The following is a 12,923-nucleotide window of genomic DNA, read 5'->3' as shown; positions in this document are numbered from 1 at the left end:
AGTTGTATAAAAACCCTTTGTATTTGATGAGCATGGCTCCTGTATCTCATGGGAGTTTGGTTATTTTGGTTCTCATGCTGGTTATGAACATGTGGTTAGTTTGGTGCTGTTAAGTGAGACCTGGAATCATGAGCTTCCTCCATGAGGATCATAGAACTGGCCACAAATGGAGCTTGATTCAGAAGTGTAAGTGCTATAGAGGATGGAGCATCTAGATGATGTGAGTGTTAAAGTTTTTTTCCTGGAGAACCTGTGACTGGGGTAAAAGGCCTTCCAGTATTCCAATAGAATTCTCCCAGATATTTTACTACTTACATTTTCCTTCCTTTTAGTCCATATATCAGTCTACAGGATGGATCTGTGGTAGAAGTCCAGGCTCACCCAACCCTTTCTGATCAAATCAGAGAGAAGGTTATGATGGAGTCCTCAAACAATGATCTGCTTCTGCCACAGGGCAGTTTTGGAAATGGTTTATAGAGGCACTGTGTGTAAACGCTCCAGAGTTGAAATGTATCAGGACTTGATGTACTGACTTCCCAGGTGTTTAATGGGTTTGTTTACTCAGGGTGTGAGTCTTCTGTCTAATCAAGTCACCTTATTTAATCTCTAAGGGTCAGATGGTTTGGATAATGGACCACTGGATGAAGAACACTTTTCTTACTCTGAATCTGGGTTCATTAGTGTTGCTGGTTACTCCAGGTGGGGTCCAAATGTGGTGATGGTTGAAGATGGTTCAGCTAAGGCAGAAAACTTTCAAAACAATGGTCTCTAAGTGCTTCTCTCCACAACAGTCCCATGTATCTCCAGGTGATGAGACTCCAACCAGAAGTAGGGCATCAGGAGGGAACAGGAAGGACTGGAGAGAAGAAGGGGTCAGCAACACTGGGAGCTCAGGAGTCACATGAGGAGAGACACAGAGAGAGACAGACTGAGATAGATTATTAGGTGAAATTAAACAGTTTGTTTGGGTTGGTTGTTCCTTGTCTAGGGGAAAGTCACTGGAAGAATCAGGGTTATTCCAGTCACCAGTGGCCTTCTAATTTATTAGACTACTTTTATAATAATAATAATTATTGATTTTATCAATTATGCAACAATTTGTTTCTTTTTCATTTTTAATTGATGCTTATAACAAATGATGTTTCTGAAACATACATACATGTGTGTTCTGTATGTGTGTGTGTGTGTGTGTGTAGATTGATAGCTCCACTCTGAAGACAATTTGCCTGCAGCACGGTCCACTGATGACCTTTAACCTCGGCCTGGCTCAGGGCAGCGCTCTGATTCGCTACTGCAGTCCTGAGGAGGCAGCCAAGGCCCAGAGCGCACTTCACATGTATACCTCATCACCTTTAACCTTTAACCTGCTTATCTGAACATCTCTGCAGTCTCAGTCTTCTCCTATCAGTACTAGATTATTATGTAATTTGTTAGTAGTGTAATATTCTTCTTCTCTGTAGTCTGTAATCTGTGTTAGATTATAATACACTCTAATTAGCACACAGCTCTGTATTATTAATATTAGGGGTTTAAACTAGACTCATCGTCTCTCTGTAGGTGTGTCCTGGGGAACACCACCATCTTGGCGGAGTTTGTGAGCGAGGAGGATGTGGCTCGTTACTTCACACATTCCCCGAGCAGAGAGACAGATGGAGAGACAGACAGAGAGACTGAGAGCGAGACAGGAGGAGGAGGGGCGACGAAGCTCGGCTGGGAGAACCTGGACGGAGCGGGACTCTCTCTGTTTAACCGGTGGAGCCACGGCCGAGGGGGCGGGATGTGGGGTGGGGTGCCGTCTGGTTACCATGGCAACAACAACCTGTGGGGTTCTCCTCAGGTTGAGGACAGAGAGCCTGGCTTGTTGCTGGGCAACCTGTTAGGAGGTGGGGCTGACACTTTGTGATGTGTGAGAGCTGAGTGATCATTTACACACACACACACACACAAACACACACACACACACACACTTGTGTATGAAGACTGGACTTGGTTTTCTCCATGTTCACACAGACAGTGATTTTATCTCCTCACATCATCTGAGTTGTGGTTCTTTATTCTCCAGTCTGAGTTCCTGAAGGTTTTACTGAGAAATCTCAGACATCATGCAGATTCACACTGAAGGAACAGAGCGAGAGGACGAGATGATAAACACCAAAAACAGAAATATTTAAAGGAGAGTTTCATCTCTGACAAACATTACAGATTTTAAGCAGCAGTCAGAAGTCTCCTGAAAATATCACTCTTACTATAAAAAAGCAGTAAAACTGAATTTCTACACAGAAAACTTCTTCAACAAAACTGTTTATTAATGAAGAGCTTAAAAAGATTAGACATGATCTCCATTCTCCTCAGAACCGGTCAGAACTGAGCCTGGATGATGCTGAGGTCACACCAACGTCCATACTGTAATTCACAGGAAATGTTTATTAAATCACATAAAACCTCCAAAAGGTAAAGGACATCTGCTGCTCCTGACCTCACCTTCTCCACTCCATCTTCTCTCATGGTTTAGATTTCTGTAGAAGTATTGATCTGTTCAGGAGTGCTGATGGTGAGACTGTGGGAGGTTCGGCTCATGGAGGAGAAGGTTCAACACGTCTGCTGTGATGCAGTGTCAGAGCTCTAGCTCTAGGAAACACACCAGAAGTCTGGAAGATCAAGATCCTTATTTCAGGAGAACTTCAGTGTGCTGTGAACTGCCTTTCCTTTCCATCCTCAGTCTAGTGATGAGGAATATTAATCACTATTAAACCTGCAGCTCATCTCCTCCATGGTTTCTGGACAGAGCTCTTCTCCAGGGCAGATTTATACAGCAGAGCAGTGGGAGGGTTAAGGGCCCTGCTCAAGGGCCCAGCAGAGGCAGTACACTGGTCCTGGGATTTGAACCCATGACCTTCAGATCAGTAGCCCAACCCCCTCTACAGCTCCACACCACTCCCTTCATTTATTCACTCCCTTCATTTATCCTCACACTGCTTTATACCAGGTTAGCCCCGCCCACTGCACATCATCACTCTGATTAGTTTACACTGACTCCACCCCCTGAAGGTGATCATCATCAGCCTGACTAGTAGTTGTGATCAGGGTGTGTGTGTGTGTGTGTGTGTGTGTGTGTGTGTGTGTGTGTGTGTGTGTGTGTGTGTGTGTGTGTGTGTGTGTGTGTGTGTGTGTGTGAGTGTGTATATAGTTTCATTTGCATGTGTGCACTTTACTGTTTGTGTAGCTGCTTTGCGAGAGTGTGTTGTGACTTGTTTGATCTTTGTACTCTACACACTGCTGTTTTCTGCTATGTGCTCTGTGTGTGTGTGTGTGAGTGTGTGTGTGTGTGTGTGTGTGTGTGTGTTTAGTGTACATTCATGTAGCCTTTTTTTAATCTGCAATAAGAGCATTTTAAATCCACGACTGTGTGACTGCATTTTCTGTGGTTTAAACAGAGGTGATGTAATTGTTTATGTATATCAGTGTGTGTGTGAGTGTGCGTGTGTGTGTGTGTATGTGTGTGTATGTGTGTGTATGTGTGTATGTGTGTGTGAGTGTGTGTGTGTGTGTGTGTAATATACAGTGTGTATCCTGTATGGAGTTTTTACAGAAGAGTTATTTAATAATAGACACATACAGCAGTGTAATAAACACTGAGACTTCTGCTTGAACTCTTTCTGGTCTGTTTCTCTCTCTCTATCTTTTACTGCTGACCTAAAGGTCACTTCCTGTCCAGTTCTCATGAATAACTTCAATGTTCACTTATTTACATCATGGACATTTTCCTACACTTTATTACTCTGAGCAGTGTGTGGATTATGAGGTCAGTTCACACTTCAGGTCAGTGTCTCTGTGCTACACAAACACCACACTGGTCAGATCTGTTCCACTGGTGGTCAGGGCAGAGGGGTGACTGGACTAGGTGCAGAGCAACAACTGGACCATAGTCAGTAATGACACTCTTACAGTCTTTACTAACATAAGCGTTATTTCCTCTGTGTTCTACAGTCTCTCTGTAGAAAGGCTTTTAACCGTCACTGAATTTATTGGCACCCTTCAGGAGAATGTAGGTTTGACTGCAGTTTGTGGAGCTCCCTGATTATTATTATTATTATTATTAGTTGTTGTTGAATGATATTTACGGTAAACCCGGGACAGTTTAAGCACAGTAATCAGGATCTCTGTAGCGCTACAGTATTCTTCAGAACAGTTTTCTTCTCTCTCATAGACAGCTCTCTGCTCTTCATGCTGGTTTATCATTTTATTAACAGATGCAGTCTTCACTGAAACTGAAGGCTAGAAGCAAGAGTAATCATTCAGAGTTATTAACAGTTTAACCCTCAGTGTACCAGGACTCACCTGGGGAACAGGAAACAAACTCAAGAACTGGCCTTAACTTAAAGTCAGTTCTTTATGTAGACAGCAGTATACATAAATACATCAGCAACACAGATAAAAACACATTTCTAATATGTCACTTAACAACATGATTGCAGCATGTACAAGGAAATTCTTTTTGTTTTGCACAAAGGGAGTTTAAATCTCCAGCCAGAAGGAAGCAGTTGAAATTCAGTACACAATGGAAGGGTAGCATCAGAAAGGACTAACTGACCCTTCTTACTCACCTTATGTTTGTCACCTTATCTGTGCTGGACACTCCTGTGTCCTGGGAATCAGTTTTTTTCAGTTTGACCAGTGAGGTTCTGAGCAGATTGACTTTAACAGAAACTTGCTGCTCTACAGATTCAGAGGAAAAAAAGTTGAAATTCAGTGAATATTTCAGTATTCAGTCACTAATGCTTTGGTGTGTGATGGACAGTTACAGTGTTTGTGCAGTAATCTGATTCTGCTTCACATTTACAAACTATGAAAAAGAAATGTTACTTGGTGACCGGTCAAATATCAACAATAAAAGTTGAGCTCTTGGGTGATTGTGTTGCTGTAGAACATCAGTAACGTTATTGTAGACTGCTGCTCAAGAGTTACTCATTACGTTAGCTCACTTAGCTAACTAAAACATAATGAGCCATACACCACATCATTAAGATTTATTCACATACACAATAAAATCCTTCAACACTGCGAGCTAACATTAGATTCATATTAAAGAAAATGGCCATTATGATTACCACAGGACGTGCTGACCTCTATGTTTACACAAATGTGATGTTGAATTTTGTAAAGATGAAATGGTATGTCACTGAGGCAGAGCAGGAATCTGAATATGAAAGAGTCCTAAAACAACTTAAAACTAATCCTGCAGGTTAGGCCACAGGTCATGGGTGTGCAGGTAGGTGGATGTGGTCAGGGTTTTCTTCCATCATAGGCTACAGTATTTCAGACAGTGACACTGCAGTGTTAATGCTCCACAGAACTATTTAGACTCACTGCATTTAATCAAACCAAAAAGAAAAGCTGTTTCAAAAATAATGCACTCGTTCTAGCTTGGTTTGCTGTAATTTTTTATTGTTTTTTTATATATACGAGTAAGGAGAGATGTGGGATAATGTATTGGAGTAGAAAGTACAATATGTTACTGTAAAATGTAGTGGAGTGAAAGTAAAAAGTCTCAAAAAATGTCTATGCTTTAGTACAGTACAGATACTGGAAAAAGTTACTTAAGTACAGTAACAAATTACATTTACTTCATTACTGACCACCACTGGTTTACATACCACACAATCTGAATGGTGCAAGAGTGTTTGCTCTGCAGATCATTACGGTATGCTGTGGTACATACACTGATAGGTTTGAATATGTCTCTTCTTTTATGCTGACTGATCTGAGGATTATTCTGCTGGGAAAAAGTCTGTCAGACACCAGCAGTGTGGGAAACTTCCTCCTGGGCAGATCTGTGTCTGAGACTGAAGATCCTCTACATTCAGTAACACTTCAGTGTGAGAGAGTTAGAGGACATGTGAAGGGAAGATACGTCACCATCATCAACACACCTCATCTGTTTGACCAGACCTTCTCATATCATCAGCTCACACACAGTATTACAGAGTGTGTGTCTCTATCAGCTCCTGGACCTCATGTCATAATGCTCATTGTATAGCCGGAGAGTTTCACTGAAACAGACAAAAGACGAGTGGACAGAATTTTCTCAGGTCTGTCTGAGGAGGCCCAAAAATACACCATGGTGCTAACTACAAAAACATAGCAAGTGTAGAAAATGTCATACAGGTCATTGCTGAATGTAATCACATGCATTTAGAGTTCAGTAAGTGCAGCCAGGCATTTCAAAGATTGGAGAATTTCAAGACTGGAGTGTGTTGTGTCAGCTCTCTCAGCTCTGTCTCTCTCTGGGTCAAAACATGTTACTTTAAATGGCAATTATTTTGATAATCGGTTAAGCTATTATTTTTTAATTATTCTGTTAACTCTAATACATTTTATACAAAAAAATATTTATTCAGGAAAGTGTTTCTTTGTAGCGTTTTAATGAAAGAACACTACTGCAGAGTTTGTAACAGACTTAAATCCAGAAATACAACAGATAATGTTCAGATATTCTCTTACATTAAATATTATCAGGTGTTAAATGGAACAGCACAAAACTAACAAAAAGCATTCTACACAGTTATTGGATCTGCACACTTCTGTACAACTTTATTATATGCAACTATATACAAAATATTACAAAAAAGTGTGTCTCTCTTTAAGCCCTGTTTTGATCTGAATAGACAAATTAGACAAATGCAACATCAGAATAAATAAGTTAGAGAAAGGAGCAGTGGAAATGTATTACATTTATTATATTTATATTCATTTATATAATGATATTCATTATATAAATGAATATAAACATAATAAATATAGTACATTTCCACTGCTCCTTTCTCTAACTTATTTATTCTGATGTTAAATTAATTTTTCCAAGTGTGCATGCAAGGTGGATCATTTTTAGTGTCTGGAATCAACTCTAATGTTTTGCACTGACTTATTTTGCAAAGCCTACAATTACTGAATCGACTCTTTTTGTGATCGATTTACAAAAAATGTATTTAAATAACTGTGACACTGCTCTGTACTGCATGACAGGAACTGTGATTTGAAGTGAGAAAAATTGTTCTTGTAAATATATCACTCATTTAATACTGAGTAACTAATAGAATGTTCTTTTTCAACACACGGTGTTATCATTAAAACTACTGATTTGTAAGCTACACTTATCATCAGAAGTCATGTGTTTATACGCAAACAGCATATTGTTCTGCATTTTGACCATTAGAATATCTGCTGTAATTACATTTGCTGGAAATTTAACTTGTTAGATTTGTTAAATATGGAGAGATTAAAGTCAAATTAGAACAACTCCTGTGAAATTATAATAATAGTTCTATTATCTCTATTCATATATGAGTTAATACTCAGAGATAAGTGATTGTTCTTGTTTTTGTTTTTTTTGTTTTTTCAGATTTATCAAAAATCCCAGACACACTCAGGATAGTTCTGTTGGGGAAGACTGGAGTTGGGAAGAGTGCATCAGGAAACACCATCCTGGGGAAAGACGTATTTAATGAAGACCTGTCATTTGAGTCAGTTACCACTGTGTGTCAGAAAGAGACAGCAGAGATCAGAGGGAGACAGATTACTGTGATCGACTCTCCAGGACTGTTCGATACTAATACTGATAATGAAGAAACCAGGAAAGAGATTGTTAAATGTATCTCAATGGCAGCTCCTGGACCTCATGTGTTCCTGCTGGTGCTGAAAATAGGACAACGCCTTACAGAGGAGGAGACAGAGGCAGTGAAAATCATAGAAAAGACTTTTGGTAAAACATCTAACATGTACACCATCATCCTCTTCACTGGAGGTGATTATCTAAAACAGAAGACAATTGAACATCAAGTGGAAAAGGCTGGGGATAATTTAAGGACACTTATCTCTGAGTGTGGGAACAGATATCATGTTTTCAACAACAATGAAAAACACAGCAACATCCAGGTCCTGACTCTCCTGGATAAGATTGATGACATGGTGGCACTGAATGGAGGAAGCTACTACACTAATGAGATGTTCCAGCAGGTGGGAATGAAGAAGTGCTGCTCTGAAACAACGGCTCCAAGAAAGGTAAATAATCTCACAACACTTAACATCTTAGCTTCTCAACATCCATCAGACCGACTTCTTTATTTCTGTCTGGTGTTCAGCATCTGGTGTTTACAGGTTTACTCTGAATGTCAGTTAGAGAAAAATGAAATCTCATTCAATTTCAATTTACAATCTGATCAATTTAAATTTTTTCCACCAGGTTAAAATAAATAGTTAAAATAAATAAAGCTAAAATAAAAAGGCAGCTTATATTAATAAGGCATAACATTAAATCCATGAATAGGTGATGTCTTCTTGCAAAAGTATTCACACCCCTGACCAGTTACTGGATTATAAAAGGTACATTGAAATTTCATTATGTTGAAATTTTATATTAAAATACTGAAGCTAAATGATTGTAAAGAGCCATTGTAACAAAATATTTTAAGAAGAAATACACAATTACTTTACCGTTGTCATCTAACTGGGAATTATAATAATATTTGTTACATTTTCTGGATAAAAGCCGCACTGTTGAAGTCTCACTGGTTAGGCTGTGAATCTGAAAGCAAATAGAATAAGAATTCTACAGAAGTTATAGAAAAAGTGAAACATATGCTTTGATTAGGGAAAGGGTACAGAAAACAATATCTAAGTGTTTGATATCTCAGTGAACACATGTAAATAATAAGAGTTGGAAGGTGCCGCTCACCATCCAGGCACTGCCAAGACAACAAGAAGGAGATTTTTTTCATTTTTGATTGGCTGGGAGTGCAGAAATGGTGCATCAGTCAACCATAGCAAAAGCACTGCATAATGATGGTTTGTATGGGTGAGTGACAAGAAAGAAGCCATTCCCTAAAAATACCATTTGAAAGCACATCTGGAATTTGCCAGAAAACATGAGTCATACAGCTGTGATGTGAAGAAAGGTTTTCTGGGCAGATTTAGCCAAGATAGAGCATTTTGGCCCAAACCCAAAGCACTATGTGTGGTACAAACCTTAAACTTCCCATGTCTCAAGCCACAGCATCCCTTTAGTGAAGCATGGTGGTGCAGCATCATGGAGTAGCTTCTCTTCAGCAGGGACCAGGCTTCTTGTTAGAATTAAAGGAGGAATGGATGGAGAAAAAAGAAATACTCTAAGAGAACCTGCTTCAGTCTGCTAAAAAAACTGAAGCTTTGCATAATATTCACCTTTCTTCAGAGAATGATCTCAAGCACAAGGCCAAAGCTTTAATATTGTATTTAATATTGTATTCAGTTTAATACATATGGAGGCAATCTATTTCAGTTTTTAAGTGTTTCCCAACATGAATACAATGTAAAAATAGTTTAAGTTTCAAATTTGAGTTTAAGTTTCAGGGTTTTAAAATAAAATAACAAAGGTGGAGGTAAATGCTGCTCAGTTGTTTCAGTTCTGCTGATTGACTTGTTCAGTCTGAAACCTTCCACTTTCCCCCTGATGGAGTCCTTTGTTTAGTGTCAGTGGGTTGATATTGAGATATGTCTGCTACTGATGCTCTGTAAAGCCTTCATAACGCCTCTAATCTGAGGTGCTGTTAATTGGTGATTTCTAAGGCTGGTAACTCTAAATGAACTTCTCCTCTGCAGCAGAGGTCAGTTTTGGTCTTGTTCCAGATAAAAATTCCTTATCTGTAAGCCATAATCATCACAATTTCAAGAAATAAACGCTTGAAGTATTTCACTCTATGTGTAATGAATCTATATAATATATGGGTTTCACTTTCTGAACTGAGTGACAAAAAATATTGACCTTTTTCATGATATTCTAATTTTTTGAGATGTACCTGTAGTAGGTTCACCAGATTAGTGTCCATCTCATCACCCTGTCATGCTCTTTCTTATCTTTATCTTGTATTAGGAAATCTTGCCACAACCTGAACATCTGTACCACTGCTTCAAGGTGCATTTATCCAAAGCAGAAACACATTGTCCTCTAATTCACTCCATCTACTTGGGTAAAATACCAATATCTTTATACAATCTAACCAAAATGAAATGGGTATATAAAAAAATTAAAATGAATATATGGCATGGAAATCAAGGAGAAGTGTAAGGACAGAACTATGGCAGAGATTTCAACATTTCCTCACACATGGTGGATAGCCTGTGATAGAAACTAAAAAAAATCCTGTAAATAGAGATCAGAATGTTAATGAGAATAATGTTATTAAGTTTGGATGTTGTTTTTTCTCTACATGAATAAAGATCACTTCACTGACTGAAGGAGCGTTCCAGTCAAAAGGCAGCTAACTTAATAGACAGATTCTTTAAAGCCACCAGCCTCATTAAGCAGCATTATAACCTCAGCAGGAACCTCAGCAGGCGGCATGTTCAGGACAGATTTTAGTGTCACTATGCATCACCATCACCTTTAGCACACTGAGCTTCCGAAGTCTGTTCCTTTATTATTGCTCACTAATTTCATTGTAATGTGTAGGGTTATGCAACAAAATTTGAATTTTGAAATTTAATTTAGCTCACAATGGATTTTCAACTAGTGGCTACTATTTTCTTGCATTATAGGCTGATTGGCATCTCTTAATCATCTGTGGTGTGTAAATGGGTTGGTGTGTGTGTGTGATTGTGCCCAGCAGTAGACTGGAATCATGTCCAGGGTATACTCCTGGGATAGGCTCCAGGTTCACCACAGCCCACTAGGATAAGTGGTCTATGGATGTATTTAATTAAAGTCTCCAAAGCATGACTGCAAAAAGAATAGGAAGCCTTTATTTATCACATATACATTACAGCACAGTTTCTTCACATATTCTAGCTTAGGAACTTGGGGACAAAGCACAGGGTCAGCCATGACACAGCAACCCTGGAGCAGAGAGGGTTAAGCACCTTACTCAATGGTCCAGCAAAAGTTATGGAACCAAATGAACCTCTACCTAACTGATGAAAAGGCCAAAGTGTGGAGGAAGAAAGATCTGTTCATGATCCAGAACATACAAATCTTCCAATGTTCCAATCAACTCAGAGCCTTAAACACTCAAGCTACCACTGTCCACAGTGCTTAGAGTCTCCTGAGTTAATTATATTCCTTTCTGTAACAACAGTAAAATACAGATTCTTAAGCCTCAATAAATTAGTTAAAAATTTTCAATTTTCAAAAAATATATATTTTTTAGAAACTTAGTAACCTAGATCAGTCAAACCGGGAACAGTCAAACCGAGAACAGTCAAACCCAGATCAGTCAAACCAAGATCAGTCAAACCCAGAACAGTCAAACCAAGATCAGTCAAACCCAGAACAGTCAAACCCAGAACAGTCAAACCCAGAACAGTCAAACCCAGAACAGTCAAACCAAGATCAGTCAAACCCAGGCCATGTCTGAAGCTCTAACTCCAATGGTGGCTTTCTTCAGGCTTGGCTTTGTATCTTCATCCAAGTCTCAGCTGATGAACAGCTTGATCAATGAGAAACATCACACATTCTTCCACAGACACTGTCCAGGAATCAGCAAGATCCGGCTCCTGATGGATGGAGTGGTGGAGATTGCATGGTTCTGACAATTTACAGTAAGTTGTGTAAGTGTAATGATTTAAATTATATCTGTCCCTCTCTCTCTGTCTTTCTCTCTTGACCCCACTCCTGAGCTCCCAGTGTTTGCCAGTTTCCAGTATGACCACTGCCTCTACCCCTGGTCAGAGTCTCTTCATTTGGTGGTGCTCACTGATGCTGTGGATGGATCTGTGTGGACAGCCTGTGACCCAGGAGACAGCTGTGGACAGAGACACTTGGGGACTTGCACACCATCACAGATCTGCCATTACATCTGTCAGTTTGTGACAGCAAGGAATTAGTTTTGGTGCTGTTTCTTTTATAAGGTGTTTTATACCATTAAACATTCCTTTTTATTAGAAACTTTACACTTCATGGGTTTTAGTAAAAATATTTGTAATATAATTAAGAAGTTCTACACTGACATTTATAGCTCTGTATCCTGAAAGCCTGGGACATCTAATTTCTCCAAAATTATTCATTTTGACTGCACAATTATAGGCATTTCTCATCAATGCTCATCAATAACGACCCTGAATTACAAAGTATAGCAATTTTACCAAAGAATTTAAACTCAGTTCATGGATGACACAGCTATGATATTAAGTGATAAATCTACAGTAGCTGAAGCGCTCAGGACTATTTCACTGTTCCCCCATACATCAGGACTATTTCACTGTTCCCCCATACATCAGGACTATTTCACTGTTCCCCCATACATCAGGACTATTTCACTGTTCCCCCATACATCAGGACTATTTCACTGTTCCCCCATACATCAGGACTATTTCACTGTTCCCCCATACATCAGGACTATTTCACTGTTCCCCCATACATCAGGACTATTTCACTGTTCCCCCATACATCAGGACTATTTCACTGTTCCCCCATACATCAGGACTATTTCACTGTTCCCCCATACATCAGGACTATTTCACTGTTCCCCCATACATCAGGACTATTTCACTTTTCCCCCATACATCAGGACTATTTCACTTTTCCCCCATACATCAGGACTATTTCACTGTTCCCCCATACATCAGGACTATTTCACTTTTCCCCCATACATCAGGACTATTTCACTGTTCCCCCATACATCAGGACTATTTCACTGTTCCCCCATACATCAGGACTATTTCACTGTTCCCCCAAGCATCAGGACTATTTCACTGTTCCCCCATACATCAGGACTATTTCACTGTTCCCCCATACATCAGGACTATTTCACTGTTCCCCCATACATCAGCACTATTTCACTTTTCCCCCATACATCAGGACTATTTCACTGTTCCCCCATACATCAGGACTATTTCACTGTTCCCCCATACATCAGGACTATTTCACTGTTCCCCCATACATCAGGACTATTTCA

The 12,923-nt window shown here is 39.4% G+C and overlaps 2 protein-coding genes across 5 annotated transcripts in view; both read left to right on the top strand.

The window, feature by feature from the left end:
• LOC131362587 (trinucleotide repeat-containing gene 6B protein-like) overlaps positions 1-3,650 on the top strand; it is a 16,464-nt gene extending 12,814 nt beyond the window's left edge. For 3 of the 4 annotated variants that reach the window (XM_058404710.1, XM_058404708.1, XM_058404709.1), the window contains exons 19-20: positions 1,197-1,336; positions 1,558-3,650. In XM_058404710.1, the coding sequence (XP_058260693.1) occupies positions 1,197-1,336; positions 1,558-1,903 (486 nt within the window). In that variant the 3' untranslated portion in view covers positions 1,904-3,650. Of the gene's footprint in view, positions 1-807; positions 946-1,196; positions 1,337-1,557 lie in introns of those variants that run through there. The other variant, XM_058404711.1, reaches the window with a different exon arrangement.
• Positions 3,651-5,163: 1,513 nt separating this feature from the next.
• LOC131362629 (GTPase IMAP family member 9-like) lies at positions 5,164-12,293 on the top strand. Its single transcript, XM_058404782.1, has 3 exons — positions 5,164-5,242; positions 7,364-8,058; positions 11,647-12,293. The coding sequence occupies exons 1-3, from the start codon at positions 5,164-5,166 to the stop codon at positions 11,851-11,853; spliced, it is 981 nt and encodes a 326-aa protein (XP_058260765.1). The 3' UTR covers positions 11,854-12,293.
• The last annotated feature ends 630 nt before the right edge of the window (positions 12,294-12,923 follow it).

This window comes from Hemibagrus wyckioides, linkage group LG12, assembly GCF_019097595.1.
Source record: "Hemibagrus wyckioides isolate EC202008001 linkage group LG12, SWU_Hwy_1.0, whole genome shotgun sequence".
NCBI classification, from domain to species: domain Eukaryota; kingdom Metazoa; phylum Chordata; class Actinopteri; order Siluriformes; family Bagridae; genus Hemibagrus; species Hemibagrus wyckioides.
Note: the sequence above shows the minus strand (reverse complement) of the source record. Positions and strands in the feature narration are given on the sequence as shown.

Excerpts from the sequence above, each read along its gene's own strand:
- LOC131362629 (XM_058404782.1), top strand. The coding sequence starts at position 5,164 with ATGAAATGGTATGTCACTGAGGCAGAGCAGGAATCTGAATATGAAAGA. Across the intron at positions 5,243-7,363 it reads ACTTAAAACTAATCCTGCAG|TGATTGTTCTTGTTTTTGTT; the intron begins GTTAGGCCACAG and ends CTCAGAGATAAG. Across the intron at positions 8,059-11,646 it reads AAACAACGGCTCCAAGAAAG|CTCCCAGTGTTTGCCAGTTT; the intron begins GTAAATAATCTC and ends CCCACTCCTGAG.